General features: G+C 46.1%; 1 protein-coding gene across 1 annotated transcript in view; it reads left to right on the top strand.

Annotated features, from left to right (window-relative positions):
- The window catches only part of LOC130373513 (E3 ubiquitin-protein ligase SH3RF3-like), a 63,738-nt gene that overhangs the window by 49,455 nt on the left and 1,284 nt on the right, over positions 1-12,999 (top strand). The window contains exons 5-8 of the mRNA XM_056580056.1: positions 289-404; positions 2,346-2,516; positions 7,306-7,565; positions 10,334-10,668. Coding sequence (XP_056436031.1) covers positions 289-404; positions 2,346-2,516; positions 7,306-7,565; positions 10,334-10,668 — 882 coding nt within the window. The remainder of the gene's footprint in view (positions 1-288; positions 405-2,345; positions 2,517-7,305; positions 7,566-10,333; positions 10,669-12,999) is intronic.

Below are 12,999 nucleotides of genomic sequence, written 5' to 3'. Positions count from 1 at the left end.
TGTGTGTGTGTGTGTGTGTGTGTGTGTGTGTGTGTGTGTGTGTGTGTGTGTGTGTGTGTGTGTGTGTGTGTGTGTGTACTTTGTGTCTAATACGTGCGTCTGTTTGTATGTGTGTGTGTGTGTAAGCATGAATGTGTGTTAGTTCTTTGTGTCTAATACGTGCGTTTGTTTGTGCGTATGTGTGTGTGTGTGTGTGTGTTCGCATGCATGTGTGTTTGTTCTCTGTGTCTAATACATGCGTTTTGTTGTTTGTGTGTCCCTCTATGTGTGTGAATGCGTGTTCTGCAGGACGTGTCTCCCGCGGGGCCTTCGCCCTCCTCCGCGGGGGTGCTCGTGCCCCCCAGGGTGGCATCGGTGACCTCGGAGCTGCTGGCTCACGCCAAGGTGCAGCTGCCGCTCAACATGTAAGTACAAGCCGCGATGGTGTCAGCGCATGGTCCCAATCACCAGGCCGGGCTGCGCTGTCAGAGAGGAGCTCGCTGCTGCTGCTGCTGCTGCTGCTGCTGCTGCTGCTGCTGCTGCTGCTGCTGCTGCTGCTGCTGCTGCTGCTGCTGCTGCTGCTGCTGCCAATGCGATCCAAAGGATGGTCTGATGTCCTTCTTTTCATGGCTAAGCCAAATGAAAATCCAATTAGTTTTGAATCGATATTGAAATCCTTTATTTTATTTATGAAGGAAACAATTCGCAGCAAACAAGCAGCCTTGCCGAGCGGGGTGCTCTTAGTTTTAATGTCGTTGCAATTAGTGTTCATTTGGATGCTTCCTGCTGTCCAGGACCAGACAGACCAAGGTCAGCTGGCTGTGTGGGTGTGTGTGCGTGGGTGTGTGTGTGTGTGTGTGTGTGTGTGTGTGTGTGTGTGTGTGTGTGTGTGTGTGTGTGTGTGTGTGTGTGTGTGTGTGTGTGTGTGTGTGTGTGTGTGTGTGTGTGTGTGTGTGTGTGTTTTTGTGTGAGTGTGTCTCTCTCTACCCATCTACCTGCAGGAACTATAATGGAATACTGGAACATTTTCACCTTTAATAATATCACTCTGAAAATTGCTCTATGTTCACACACACACGCACACACACACACACACGCACACACACACACACACACACACACACACACACACACACACACACACACACACACACACACACACACACACACACACACACACACACACACACACACACACACACACACACAATGTCAAGAGTGGGCTGTCCCGTTGATGAGGTTGGACGTTTCCATCTTGACCCCGGCAACCAGTTCTGTTGCCATGGGGAGATGGTGGCCTGCCCCCCATATCCATCCCCATCTGTTGCCATGGCAATAGCAATGCAGCACAAATATGGAGCTGAGCTTGGCAGTAAACCCCATGCATCCCTCTTGGTGACAAGACCACAAACAGCATTAAGTAAAAGCAGCGTGTTGAAATGCTCATACATCAACTTCTTATCAACAAGATGCTAAATAAATTGCTGTTCTAAGGCATGGTTGAAGGCAGGCAGACATCATAACATATTTTCTTTAAAATGAATTCCCCATACGTATAGTGTGTTTATGGCGATATATATATGCCTACACATTTATTTGATATTATTATTATTATTATTTATCTTTTCTCATCTGAAGATTTTTGAGATTTTGAGATTGTGTTCGCAACAGATTGGGGTTAAATATGGCATAATTTGTCTCATGCTGCAATTAAGATGGGGAAAATCAACATCTGTCTTGTAATGCATCTCCAGTGATGACTTGGATTTGGATTTGAATTCTTTGCCTAAAGCAAATAACCATGTATCCAGCCTGTGCAATTCCCATCATGCTCAAGACACAGAGGCAGCCTCCACTTATCCTCCTACTAGAGGCTACCTTGGGGGCTTTTATTATAAAGTTCAAGTTGAATGGCTGTTATTCGACTTACTCGCTTAATCAGGGTAAGAAGTCGGCGGACTCTGTGTGTGTGTGTGTGTGTGTGTGTGTGTGTGTGTGTGTGTGTGTGTGTGTGTGTGTGTGTGTGTGTGTGTGTGTGTGTGTGTGTGTGTGTGTGTGTGTGTGTGTGAATTAATTTAGGTGACAAACGATCGCTGCCACGTGGAAAAAGATCGCTTCACAATTTGAGAACAAAATTTTAGTCCTTGACTGCCTCCGAAGAAATCTAAAGAAATCCTGACCAAGAACTGAATTTGTAAAAGAAAACCTGAATCAAGGCATCTTTTGAACAGGAAGAAAAGAAAAATGGTGATTCATCCCCTGCATACAATATACTTAATACAGCTATTGAGCGGCCAGGCTTCAGGAACCTTTGTAGTCCTCCAGCCACGGCAGGCAGGGTCCTAACAGTGTGTCCTCTGGTGCAGCTACCTGGCCCTCTATGCCTACAAGCCCCAGAAGGCCGATGAGCTGGAGCTGAGGAAGGGGGAGATGTACCGCGTGACGGAGAAGTGCCAGGACGGCTGGTTCAAGGGCACCTCGCTGCGGACCGGCGCCTCGGGTGTCTTCCCCGGGAACTACGTCACCCCCGTCTCCAGGTGACAACTCATGGCATGATGGCAAAGCTCCTTCTTTTTTACCATTATAGTTCACCATTTACGTAAAAAAATACGTAGTTATTTTTTATTTATTTATTTTTTTCTCTAATTGATATTATATATAGGCTAGGCTATGTTTATATAAATATATAGATTTATTAATCTAATATACATACACATACCATGCTTTTTTTAAGGGTGTGTATATCCTGGATAATAATAACGAGGCTATGTAGGCTACGGGGAATTCACAACCACCTTCATGATCTGCTAGTGTCCTCTTTAAAATAAAATACAATCATTTTTTATTCCTCGGCTTTGGGGCTATAACATGTAGGGAGTGTTATATATGACCATGCAAATTGTTGAATTGTGGGTAACCGTCTTGCAAACAAACAAGTCCAGAAATGAAAAACATAGCGATGGTGTAGCTTCTAGTTGCCGTTTGGGATCGTCTTCAATTACATTCATCCGAGAGACCTATAATCCAGCCAAAGAACCAAGGGAAGTGCTATCATTGTAATCATCTCCATCATCAACATCATCACCATCGTTGTCTTCATTATTTTTACGAGGATAATTCTCCTCTTTCACCACTCGGCACACGAGAAAACCTCGACAACTTCCTCCAATTCCACATTCTGCTCTTTTTCCTCCAAATCTCCCTTCCACCGGGGCGAGAGAGGTCGAGAAAGAACGTGGGAGATGAGAGGGAAGACATGTTGAGATCAAACACCCACAGAGACAGCAGGTGTCCCTCTCTGCTGTTTCTGAATAGCGGTTTCCCAGCAGCATATCTATCACAAGACGGAGGGAGCACCACCAGGGAGAAGGAGAGTGGGTGAAGAGGGGGGGGGAAATCAAATGAACGGCAATTTGTTATTTTTATGTGAGGAAACTTGATTTTTTTTTATCGCAATTACATTTCTCTCTCTCTCTCTCTCTCTCTCTCTCTCTCTCTCTCTCTCTCTCTCTCTCTCTCTCTCTCTCTCTCTCTCTCTCTCTCTCTCCTCTCTCTCTCTCTCTCTCTCTCTCTCTCTCTCTCTCTCTCTCTCTCTCTCTCTCTCTCTCTCTCTCTCTCTCTCTCTCTCTCTCTCTCTCTCTCTCTCTCTCTCTGTGTGTGTGTGTCACCATGCCTTGTTACGTCTCCTTTTGTCTGCAGTGCAGCCCTGAAAACTCTCAATATGATAATCAGAGGCTGTCGGAGAGACACACACACTCGTAATACCAAAAACAGACACACACACGCACATACACAACGAACAAAACGGATGAGAACAAAAACATTGGTGGCAGAAGGATCGGTGCGATGTGTGCTTCCCTAGCATTACTGTACACACGTGTTTATGCATGCATGAATAAATATCGGCACACTCTCTTGTTCGTGTACATGCATATGCAGGTTGTTTGTGCAATTTGAAACGATAGCGGTTTGGCTGCGGTTTGGCAGTTTGCTGGTTGTACGGAACACACCAGGACGGAGACACATGCTTACTTTTAGTCCAAACAAACAAACACACACACACAAACACACACACACACACACACACACACACACACACACACACACACACACACACACACACAGATGGGCACCATAAGTCTCTATGCTTGTGATGGGAAGTCGATGGGGAAACATTAAGGATGCGAGTACGCCAGAGTTCAGCGTCAATAACGCCCAGCACACCGTTCTGCAATTAAGCGTTGTCGCGGTGACAGAAACATGAAGAAGGTGATGTCATCGCCATGACTGCAGGGCTCTTAAGCCTCTGAAGTCCTGGGAATCCACCGTATGATAGCGATTCTTCATGGCGACAACGCTCACCAAATTGCTCACTGTGCCGTGTCGAGCGCGTTGCTCATATGATTTTAATTACAAGTTATGGTGTCATGATGTAGTAGCCATTTGCAACAAAACACAAACGGCATTGTACGTTATACATGAATCCTTCAAAGGATGCATTTTCTTTAAGCCAGAGGAGATGTAAATAGCTCTTTGTGTGAAAGGAAAGAATCTGTCACGTTCATTGATTCCGGAAGTACATAAAGGAGTTTGAAAGCTTTTATTCGTCAGCCGTGCAGCTATTAACAAACATCTCTGCTCGGCCTCGGTTGGTACTTTTATCTCGGATTGTGACAGGATAGATTGTGATGTTCATTCATGTTATGATTATAATTCTCCACTTGAAGTCCTTATCTGTATTAGAAGCTAAATAGCCCTTGAAACCGCATCTTGATGGATCTGTGACAGTCTATATCACTATCTAAATCAAGCAAAATGAACCGCTGTGTTGCAATCTGAGGGACAAACACACAATTCATTTACAGTACACTATTTATTAAAGCCAACATCCTTGATGGTAATTACTGTTGGATTGGTACTAGGGATCCAATTCATAAAATAAAGAGAGCCGGTCTGTAAAGGAAAATAAATCAGTAATATGGTTATAATACTGTATAATACCTATCATTATGAAAACAATTGAGTTATTGTTACTGTTCTTTAAGGAGAAATACCACAACAATTCTGTAATGGATGTGGTGAGCATTACCATCTGTTCAGAGTGTCAGCTCAAACTGATAATAATTATCATAATTATCATAATAACAGACAAGCCGTTGCCCACAATGGACTTGAAAGATGTCTCTTCGTTCATCTTATGTAGCCCAGGGTGCCGACCAAGTGTCATTAGTTGTCACTGTGAGGGCGTGTTTACATCTACAGTAAGCCCTTCATTCGGTCATGTTTGCTCTTGCTGAGCAAGGCCAACTCTCTGCCAACCCTAGCCAGTTCAGCTAGGTCACATGGCATATGGCGTTTGGCTCGAAAACAGTTTCATGTTGAAGTACCCCCCTGCAGTTGTAACACATACATAATAGTTGTTGAATTGTAGTTCATAGAGATAGCTACAACGCCAACATTAAATGCATATCATCGCATCTCTGAGAGCTTTTTGTCGCGCCCATTGCTGTGCCAATACACCTGCAATTCGCAAGGCTGAGGGAAAATAAGACAATATAAGATGTTACTTTGTGAATCCAAGACGAGACATAAAGGTGTAGCAGTGGAAAGAACAGGACGATAGAAGAAATAGTAGGAGAGAATAGCAATAGGTATCCACAGATGCAAAGTGAATACCTAATGAAATCATCATTGTATAGATCACAATAATGTACAATGAGATGAGCACCTCAGGCCAGTGCAGGACCCCTCGGCCTCGCCTGGGGGTCCTGAACCAGCCTGAGGGGGGGTTATTTAGCAACCGGCTTGCTTTACATTATCTCGCTTATTACGCGGCTGCTTGCTAAAGAGATCAGGAAAGGATTCTCTTGTTTAAGTAAGGGATAAGCATCGCGGTACTGCGTCCCCCTGTAGGGGTCTTCAAACCGCTACTAACTAAGGACATCAGGCTTTTGACAAAGAACAAATGCTGGATATATACATGCTGTATATTTGTTGAATCATCGATTCTCGTTGGTCAGGTATGGCATTCATTGTCGACTACAGCCTTTTGTTTCTAAAAAGTAGACCTCTGCTACGACCAACAGACCATTTTTACGGACGCATCTCTAACAACCATAGAATCTACAGACAGGTTTATCTTTTTTTCTCATGCATTTTTATAGTTAGTCAAATTTACAAAAATGATTAATTTCTTCAGTAGATAGCACATTTATAAGAGGGATGATTCAAGACCCCTTGGGTGGTGGGGTGGGGGGGTGGGAGGGGGTTTATTTCTCAATAATGACCAGCTTGCTGTACATTATCCCTTACTTAAATAGAGAATCCTTTGTTGTTAGCTAATGAGAACATCAGAGGTGGTCCGGCCTTTGATTAAGCCATGTCTGTAATTAATTTCCCAGGTGGTGAGTGTGAAGATAGTAGTGTGTGCGCGTGTGCGTGTGTTTGTGGCGTGTGGCAAGAGATAGAGGGATGATCCAGCAGCTGGTGAGAACATCCCCCGCAGTGGATCGGTTTTATTTGTGGATGCATTAAAATATATCCTTCAGATTAATCTATTGATTATGGTGCTTTTCATTTTTTCTTAATTTTATTGAATTACCTTTAGATTATGATTATAGCCCTCAAGTATGCTTTGGTCGCAGTGTAGCAGGAAGGACATATCACCATTATCAAGATTCAAGAAAACCATTATAAACAGGCCCTTGGTGCCTTGCTCATGGACAATTAGGTACAGGGAATTGAATAGTGTAATTATACCGATATATAAACAAATAGATAATAAATAAATATAAATGAATGAATATTAATAAATCCATTTTAACATTTGTGACGTGATGGATAGTATCTGTTGTTATTTGCTCTCCCTCGTTCTTCCTAATGAACCTTTGTTGTTATTATTTACGATGACGGCCTGAGTATGTGTATATCCTATTTGTTACTGTTTGAACTGTGGATGACTAGGTTTGTAATTACAAACTAATTACAAATGGTAAATGGACTGCATTCATATAGCGCTTTTATCCAAAACACTTTACAACATTGCCTGACATTCACCCATTCTTGCACCCATTCCCACGCCGACGGCGGGGTCAACCATGCCAGCGCGTCAGGGTCAGGTGCCTTGCTCAGGGAGACGTTGACACTGAGCAAGGAGGAGCCGGGGATCGAACTAGCGGCTGCCAGCCAACCCGCTCTACCTCCGGAGCTACTGCCGCCCTCAAATGCAGACTACCAAAGCCAAACACCAACGGTTGCAGCGTTTCTCCCCCCCCTCCCCCCCTCCCCCCCCTCCCCCCCCTCCCCCCCTCCCCCTTCATCTCACAGGGCTCCGTATGCCGCCGGCTCCGCCCGCAGCTCCTGTATGACCGGAGGCGGCGGCGGGGGCAGTGGCCAGCCGGGCAGCAAGGTCTCCACCCCGTCCTCGTCCCCGGGCTCCCCGGGGCCGTCGCCCCGCCCCTCCACGCCGCATGCCGGCTCGGACGCGGCCCCCGCCTCCTCCCCGCAGTCGGCCGCCGCGCAGCTCAAGAACTGCCTGCGCTCCTGCCAGCAGAGTGCCAGCCAGGCCCGCAGTGCCATGCAGCTGGGTGAGCTCGCACACACACACACACACACACACACACACACACACACACACACACACACACACACACACACACACACACACACACACACACACACACACACACACACACACACACACACACACACACACACACACACACACACACACATACACACACACACACACACACACGCACACAATCATGCGCATGCACACATACACACACACACACACACACACACAATCATGCGCATGCACACACACACACACACACACACACACACACACACACACACACACACACAATCATGTGCATGCCCACACACACACACACACACAGAATCATGCGCATGCAACCGTTCAAGAATGCACACATGCACACATACATGCACGAGCCCATTCATTTTGTTATTCATGTCCACATTAATAAGAAGATGATAACAAATGGAATCACTTTGAAAAAATGGACACGCAAACAAAACACTAATCATGGATAAAATACTCACACACAAACACATAGACTGAGGCATTGAGAATCTCTTAACCCTCTCTAACACAAATGCCACAACAACAAAGGCCTAATGGGCAATCTATTTACACTCGTACAATGACTCTCACAAGATGACTCATACGCGCACACATACCATGTCAGACAACACACACATGCACATACACACACACACAAACCATTCAACGCTATCTCACACACACTTACCCCCACCGCTCAGGCATTAAGAAACTCTTCGCCCTCCGAAACAGAATTGCCACGGCAAAAAAGGTTTCCTCTGCAATCTCTTGACACTCACACACACGCACACTGACGCACTCACACTCACTCGCACACACGCATACACACATGGACAGAGCGGGGCAGAGGCAAATACTTACTAATTAATTACTCATCATCAGCGATCACTCAGAGTCGAGTATGATTGGCCTCCCTCCCCACTTATTACTAATCTCACACACACACACACACACACGCGCGCGCACGCACACACACACAGTCCCTTCCGCCGCCTACATGACACTGTGGCATAGCAGAGAAGCTCTGAAGAAGACTCACAGCTCCTCCTTGGGCTGACTCAGTGGAGGTGATGTGAGTCAGACTGGGGGATGTTAACATTCTGGACTGTTCTTGCTGTACATTTTCACGCACATTGGAACTGTGGAGTGACATCTCATTGTAAGACTTCACATTCAACACTTTATAAGGTTTTTGCTCTGTCATGCCTTTGGTTTACGTTTTACTTTGTACCTTTTTGAAATACCTTGGCTAACTTGCATTTAAATGTGATCATTATTATTATTTTTTTATTTATTCTATTGTAATTTACTTACTTATCATTTATTACTATGGGGTTTTGATGTGTGCTGCTGTAACAGGTTAATTATTCCCCCTTGGCGATGAATAAATATTTATTTATCTCCTGCCACACACACATACACATACACACACAAACACTCAAATAGATGTTGATCCAAACAACAAACTGATTGTACACAGAAACACTGATAATGACCACACTAAGTTCTCGCTCTCCATGCTCTCTCCTGTTCTTTCACGCTCTCTCGCTCTCTTGCTCTCGCTCTCTCACTCTCTCTCTCTCGCTCTCTTTCTCCCCCTCTCTCTCTCTCTCTCGCTCTCTCTTGCTCTCTTTCTCTCTCGCTCTCTCGCTCTCTCTTGCGCTCTCGCTCTCTCTCCCTCTCTCTTGCTCGCTCTCCGCTCTCTCTCTACTTGTACAATATTATCCAACATCTGCGGCTTGTTGATTTTCTTCATCTTGTACTAGCTGGTGTGTGTGTGAAAATGTGTGCAATAAAACATACTCACACAGCTGAATGACATCAGCATGCTTATGCTCTGAGGTATTCTAACAGATCTTCTCTCTCTCTCAATCACACACACACACGAACACGCACACACACACACACGCACACACACACACACACACACACACACACACACACACACACACACACACACACACACACACACACACACACACACACACACACACACACACACAGGCACTTACCGCACGCATCTGCTGGGACACATCAGACATACGCAAACGCACTCAGTCACTGAAGTCCACTGACACACACACACACACACACACACACACACACACACACACACACACACACACACACACACACACACACACACACACACACACACACACACACACACACACACACACACACACACACACACACACACACACAAACGCTGGCTCGCACGCCCATCTGGAGTGCATTACACAGTTGAGTATAGGTTGTAGGACGTAGTGTGTGTGAGTTTGTCTGCTTTCGACCACCATGACCAACATGGCCATGAGGCCTTCCAGGAAACTGCTCAGTGAGCACCGCAGCATGACCAAACAGGTGGCTAGTCATAATCCTGAGATCAAGTTCAGGTGATTTCTACTGCAATTAAAGTCTCGAAGAGGGCTTTACAGGCAACACATCCAATAGGGCAATACACCTGAATGCTACGTTTCCTCAATGGGCAAGGGAAAAGTGGAGTGAGTGAGTACAGTAGGTGTCCAATGAACTGACCCAGCGTAATAGCTAACAGAACTTGGCAATGGGAGAAAGAGAGGAACATAGACGGTGAGGGATCTGGCAACAGATGCACGTGACTAAGTGTCTGAGTGTTTGCGTGTGTGTGTGTGTGTGTGTGTGTGTGTGTGTGTGTGTGTGTGTGTGTGTGTGTGTGTGTGTGTCTGTTCTGTGTGTGTGTCTGTTCTGTGTGTGTGTGTGCTTGTCTCTCTCTCTCCTCAGTACACAGCCCCCCTGCCGGCAGCCCCGAGCGCCCCCCCGGTGGGGGGGTGTCGCCCCTGCCGCTGCGGCCCCAGAGCTCCTGCTCCTCCCCGTGCCGCGCGCAGCAGCACGGCGGCTCCCCGGGGCCCCGCCCGCTCTCCATGGTGTGCACCACGTCCCCGGGGCCCTCGCCGCTCTCCTCCCCGGCCGCCCGCCACCCGCTGCTCCCCCTGGCCTGCCTGACCCCGCCCAACGCCTCGGCGGCCCTGCTGAACGGCTGCGAGTCGGCCGGCCCCTCGCCCTCGTCCCCCGGGGGCCCCTTCCCCGGGACCACCATCACTGCCAAGCCAGAGAAGGTACTGCCGCCCAGACCCCCTGTTTGGTTTAGCCTGTAGACCTGGCTCTGTGCGACGGGGAACCATGGGAGGCCCGACACTTGTAGCGTTTCTAGTGATGGGAATGTGTGTGTGTGTGTGGATCTAGATCTAGATCCAGATGCTGCTTTATTAATCCCAGACGGGAATCCCGCCAGTCACAGGCTCAACATCACGTACAGGACTGGACAGGAGGAGGCATTAAAAAGGATGTAGAAAAGTTTAAATAGGAGTCAAGTTGAATACTAGATTAATATATACAGAGAATATGTCTGAAGACACAATGTGAGTCAAGGCAATGTTAATGTGAATGAAAAATGTAAATGTAATCAAAATATACAACTAAAAATATATATATGTGTATGTATATATATATATATATATATATATATATGTATATGTATATAATATCTCTGAAGGAAACTTTGCCACACTTTCAGACATCCCTGTAAACGTAATCTTTGAACCCAGACGTAGGAATTTGAATTAGTTTTAAAAGGACTTCTCGAGAGAAGCTGCTCTGCTTTGAGTTTGTTCCGGAAGCCAGAGCTTCGAAGAGGCTTAGGTTGTAAATTCCTTCTTACAAAAACAGCCTGAATACGCATATAATCTTTTTGTTTGTCTTTTTCTTTTTTCTCTTTTTTTGTCATCCCCCTGCGATTGGAAGCTTCATCAATCACATTTCACAGCTTAGAGAAAAACTGTTTGCGATTTTAATGTGATTGATTCCCCGGTCAGGTTTGTTTACAGTAGCGCCTCATCTATTCCATGTAGCACATGTTTACAAGTCTCTTCCCCTGCAACACGACTACTTCCCCTTTCCCAGACACATCAGCGGGTATCCGATTAGTAAGCATACGAAAGTCTGCTTTTGCGTCATGATTCTTGGTAGAGACGTATCCGCCTTTCAGGTGAAGACACATCTCAAGTGCCCTCGAAGCAACGTAATATAATCAAATCACATACCTTCCACAAGTTGGGCACCTTCCTCAAACTTCACACATCTACCAACACCCCCCGCGCTCTACTCATCCTAACTTAAAACTCGTCCGGGGCTTGTGATAGGATGGCATCCACACACACAGCTGGAGATCCTGCCCCCCCCCACACATATTCAGAATCCCAATCACCTGAGGCCACATTCACAGCAGGCTTGGAGAAGCCTATACAGCGTAACTTTGGTGTTGAATCAGGGTTTCATCATGTTTGGATTCCGCTGCTTATTAACGTGTGGTGTTTTTTGTACTTGGAATTGAGTATGGACATGTAGGCTGTTATACCTGTTATACCTGACACACTTCCACTTTTTAACTGTATACGTAACAATACATACTTATGTGTGTGTATATATATATATATATATATATAAACGTTGTAAATGGGGTTTAGTTCTGGCTGAGCGTGTTGGATGAGAGCAGATAGAGGCCTGTGGACCGGGCGAGAGATGGCACGATGAAGCGCGATGATGACTGTCTGGCGTACACCCGGCCGCGGATAATCTGTGCACGCTGGGCACGATAAGACGGCAACAGCGGCTCTAGCGCTTTGCCTGGACGCCTGCCACCACGTTACACACACACACAGGCACGCACGCATGTATACACACATACACATACACATACACACATACGCATGTACACTTATTGTTGCTGGGGGTTTTGAATCCTACCTTTGAGAACTACCTTGCGCTTCTGAATGGTTGTTCTACAAAAGTCGTATTAGAAAGGTAGTAATTCTAGCTGGTGTTGAAGTATGTCTAACGGATACGTGTGTGCGTGTGCGTGTGCGTGTGCGTGTGTGTGTGTGTGTGTGTGTGTGTGTGTGTGTGTGTGTGTGTGTGTGTGTGTGTGTGTGTGTGTGTGTGTGTGTGTGTGTGCGTGTGTGTACGTGTGTTGAGGTGGTCCTTTCATCATGAATTGCACAGATAATTGGCAGCTATTCAATTCTCTATTTAAGCAGAGGGAAGCACACTCTGATACAGTATGACTCAAACATGTATTTATGACATTCACATGCATTTTCAATCTAGCCCATATCTCCCTCCAGTGGCGTGTTTCTGAACTGCATTTGAGAAAATCCCTCAAAAAGAATCCTTCTACCCGGTTCTGAGGCTGCACCTGGTTCTCCACCAGACAGTGTGTGTCACAGCAGGCATGGGATCAAGAGGTGTTCCCCTCTTTAGGAACTGTGCGGTCTGGTTCCAAACAGAACCCCCTCCTGCTCAAACGGACCCAGTCCAACCTTTAAAGCCTTTTGATGAATGAAGAAGAAAATGACTCCTTACAGACTTTATAATGATACCAATTATAATAA

Source organism: Gadus chalcogrammus, chromosome 20 (genome assembly GCF_026213295.1).
Source record: "Gadus chalcogrammus isolate NIFS_2021 chromosome 20, NIFS_Gcha_1.0, whole genome shotgun sequence".
In the NCBI taxonomy this organism is placed as follows: Eukaryota; Metazoa; Chordata; class Actinopteri; order Gadiformes; family Gadidae; genus Gadus; species Gadus chalcogrammus.
Note: the sequence above shows the minus strand (reverse complement) of the source record. Positions and strands in the feature narration are given on the sequence as shown.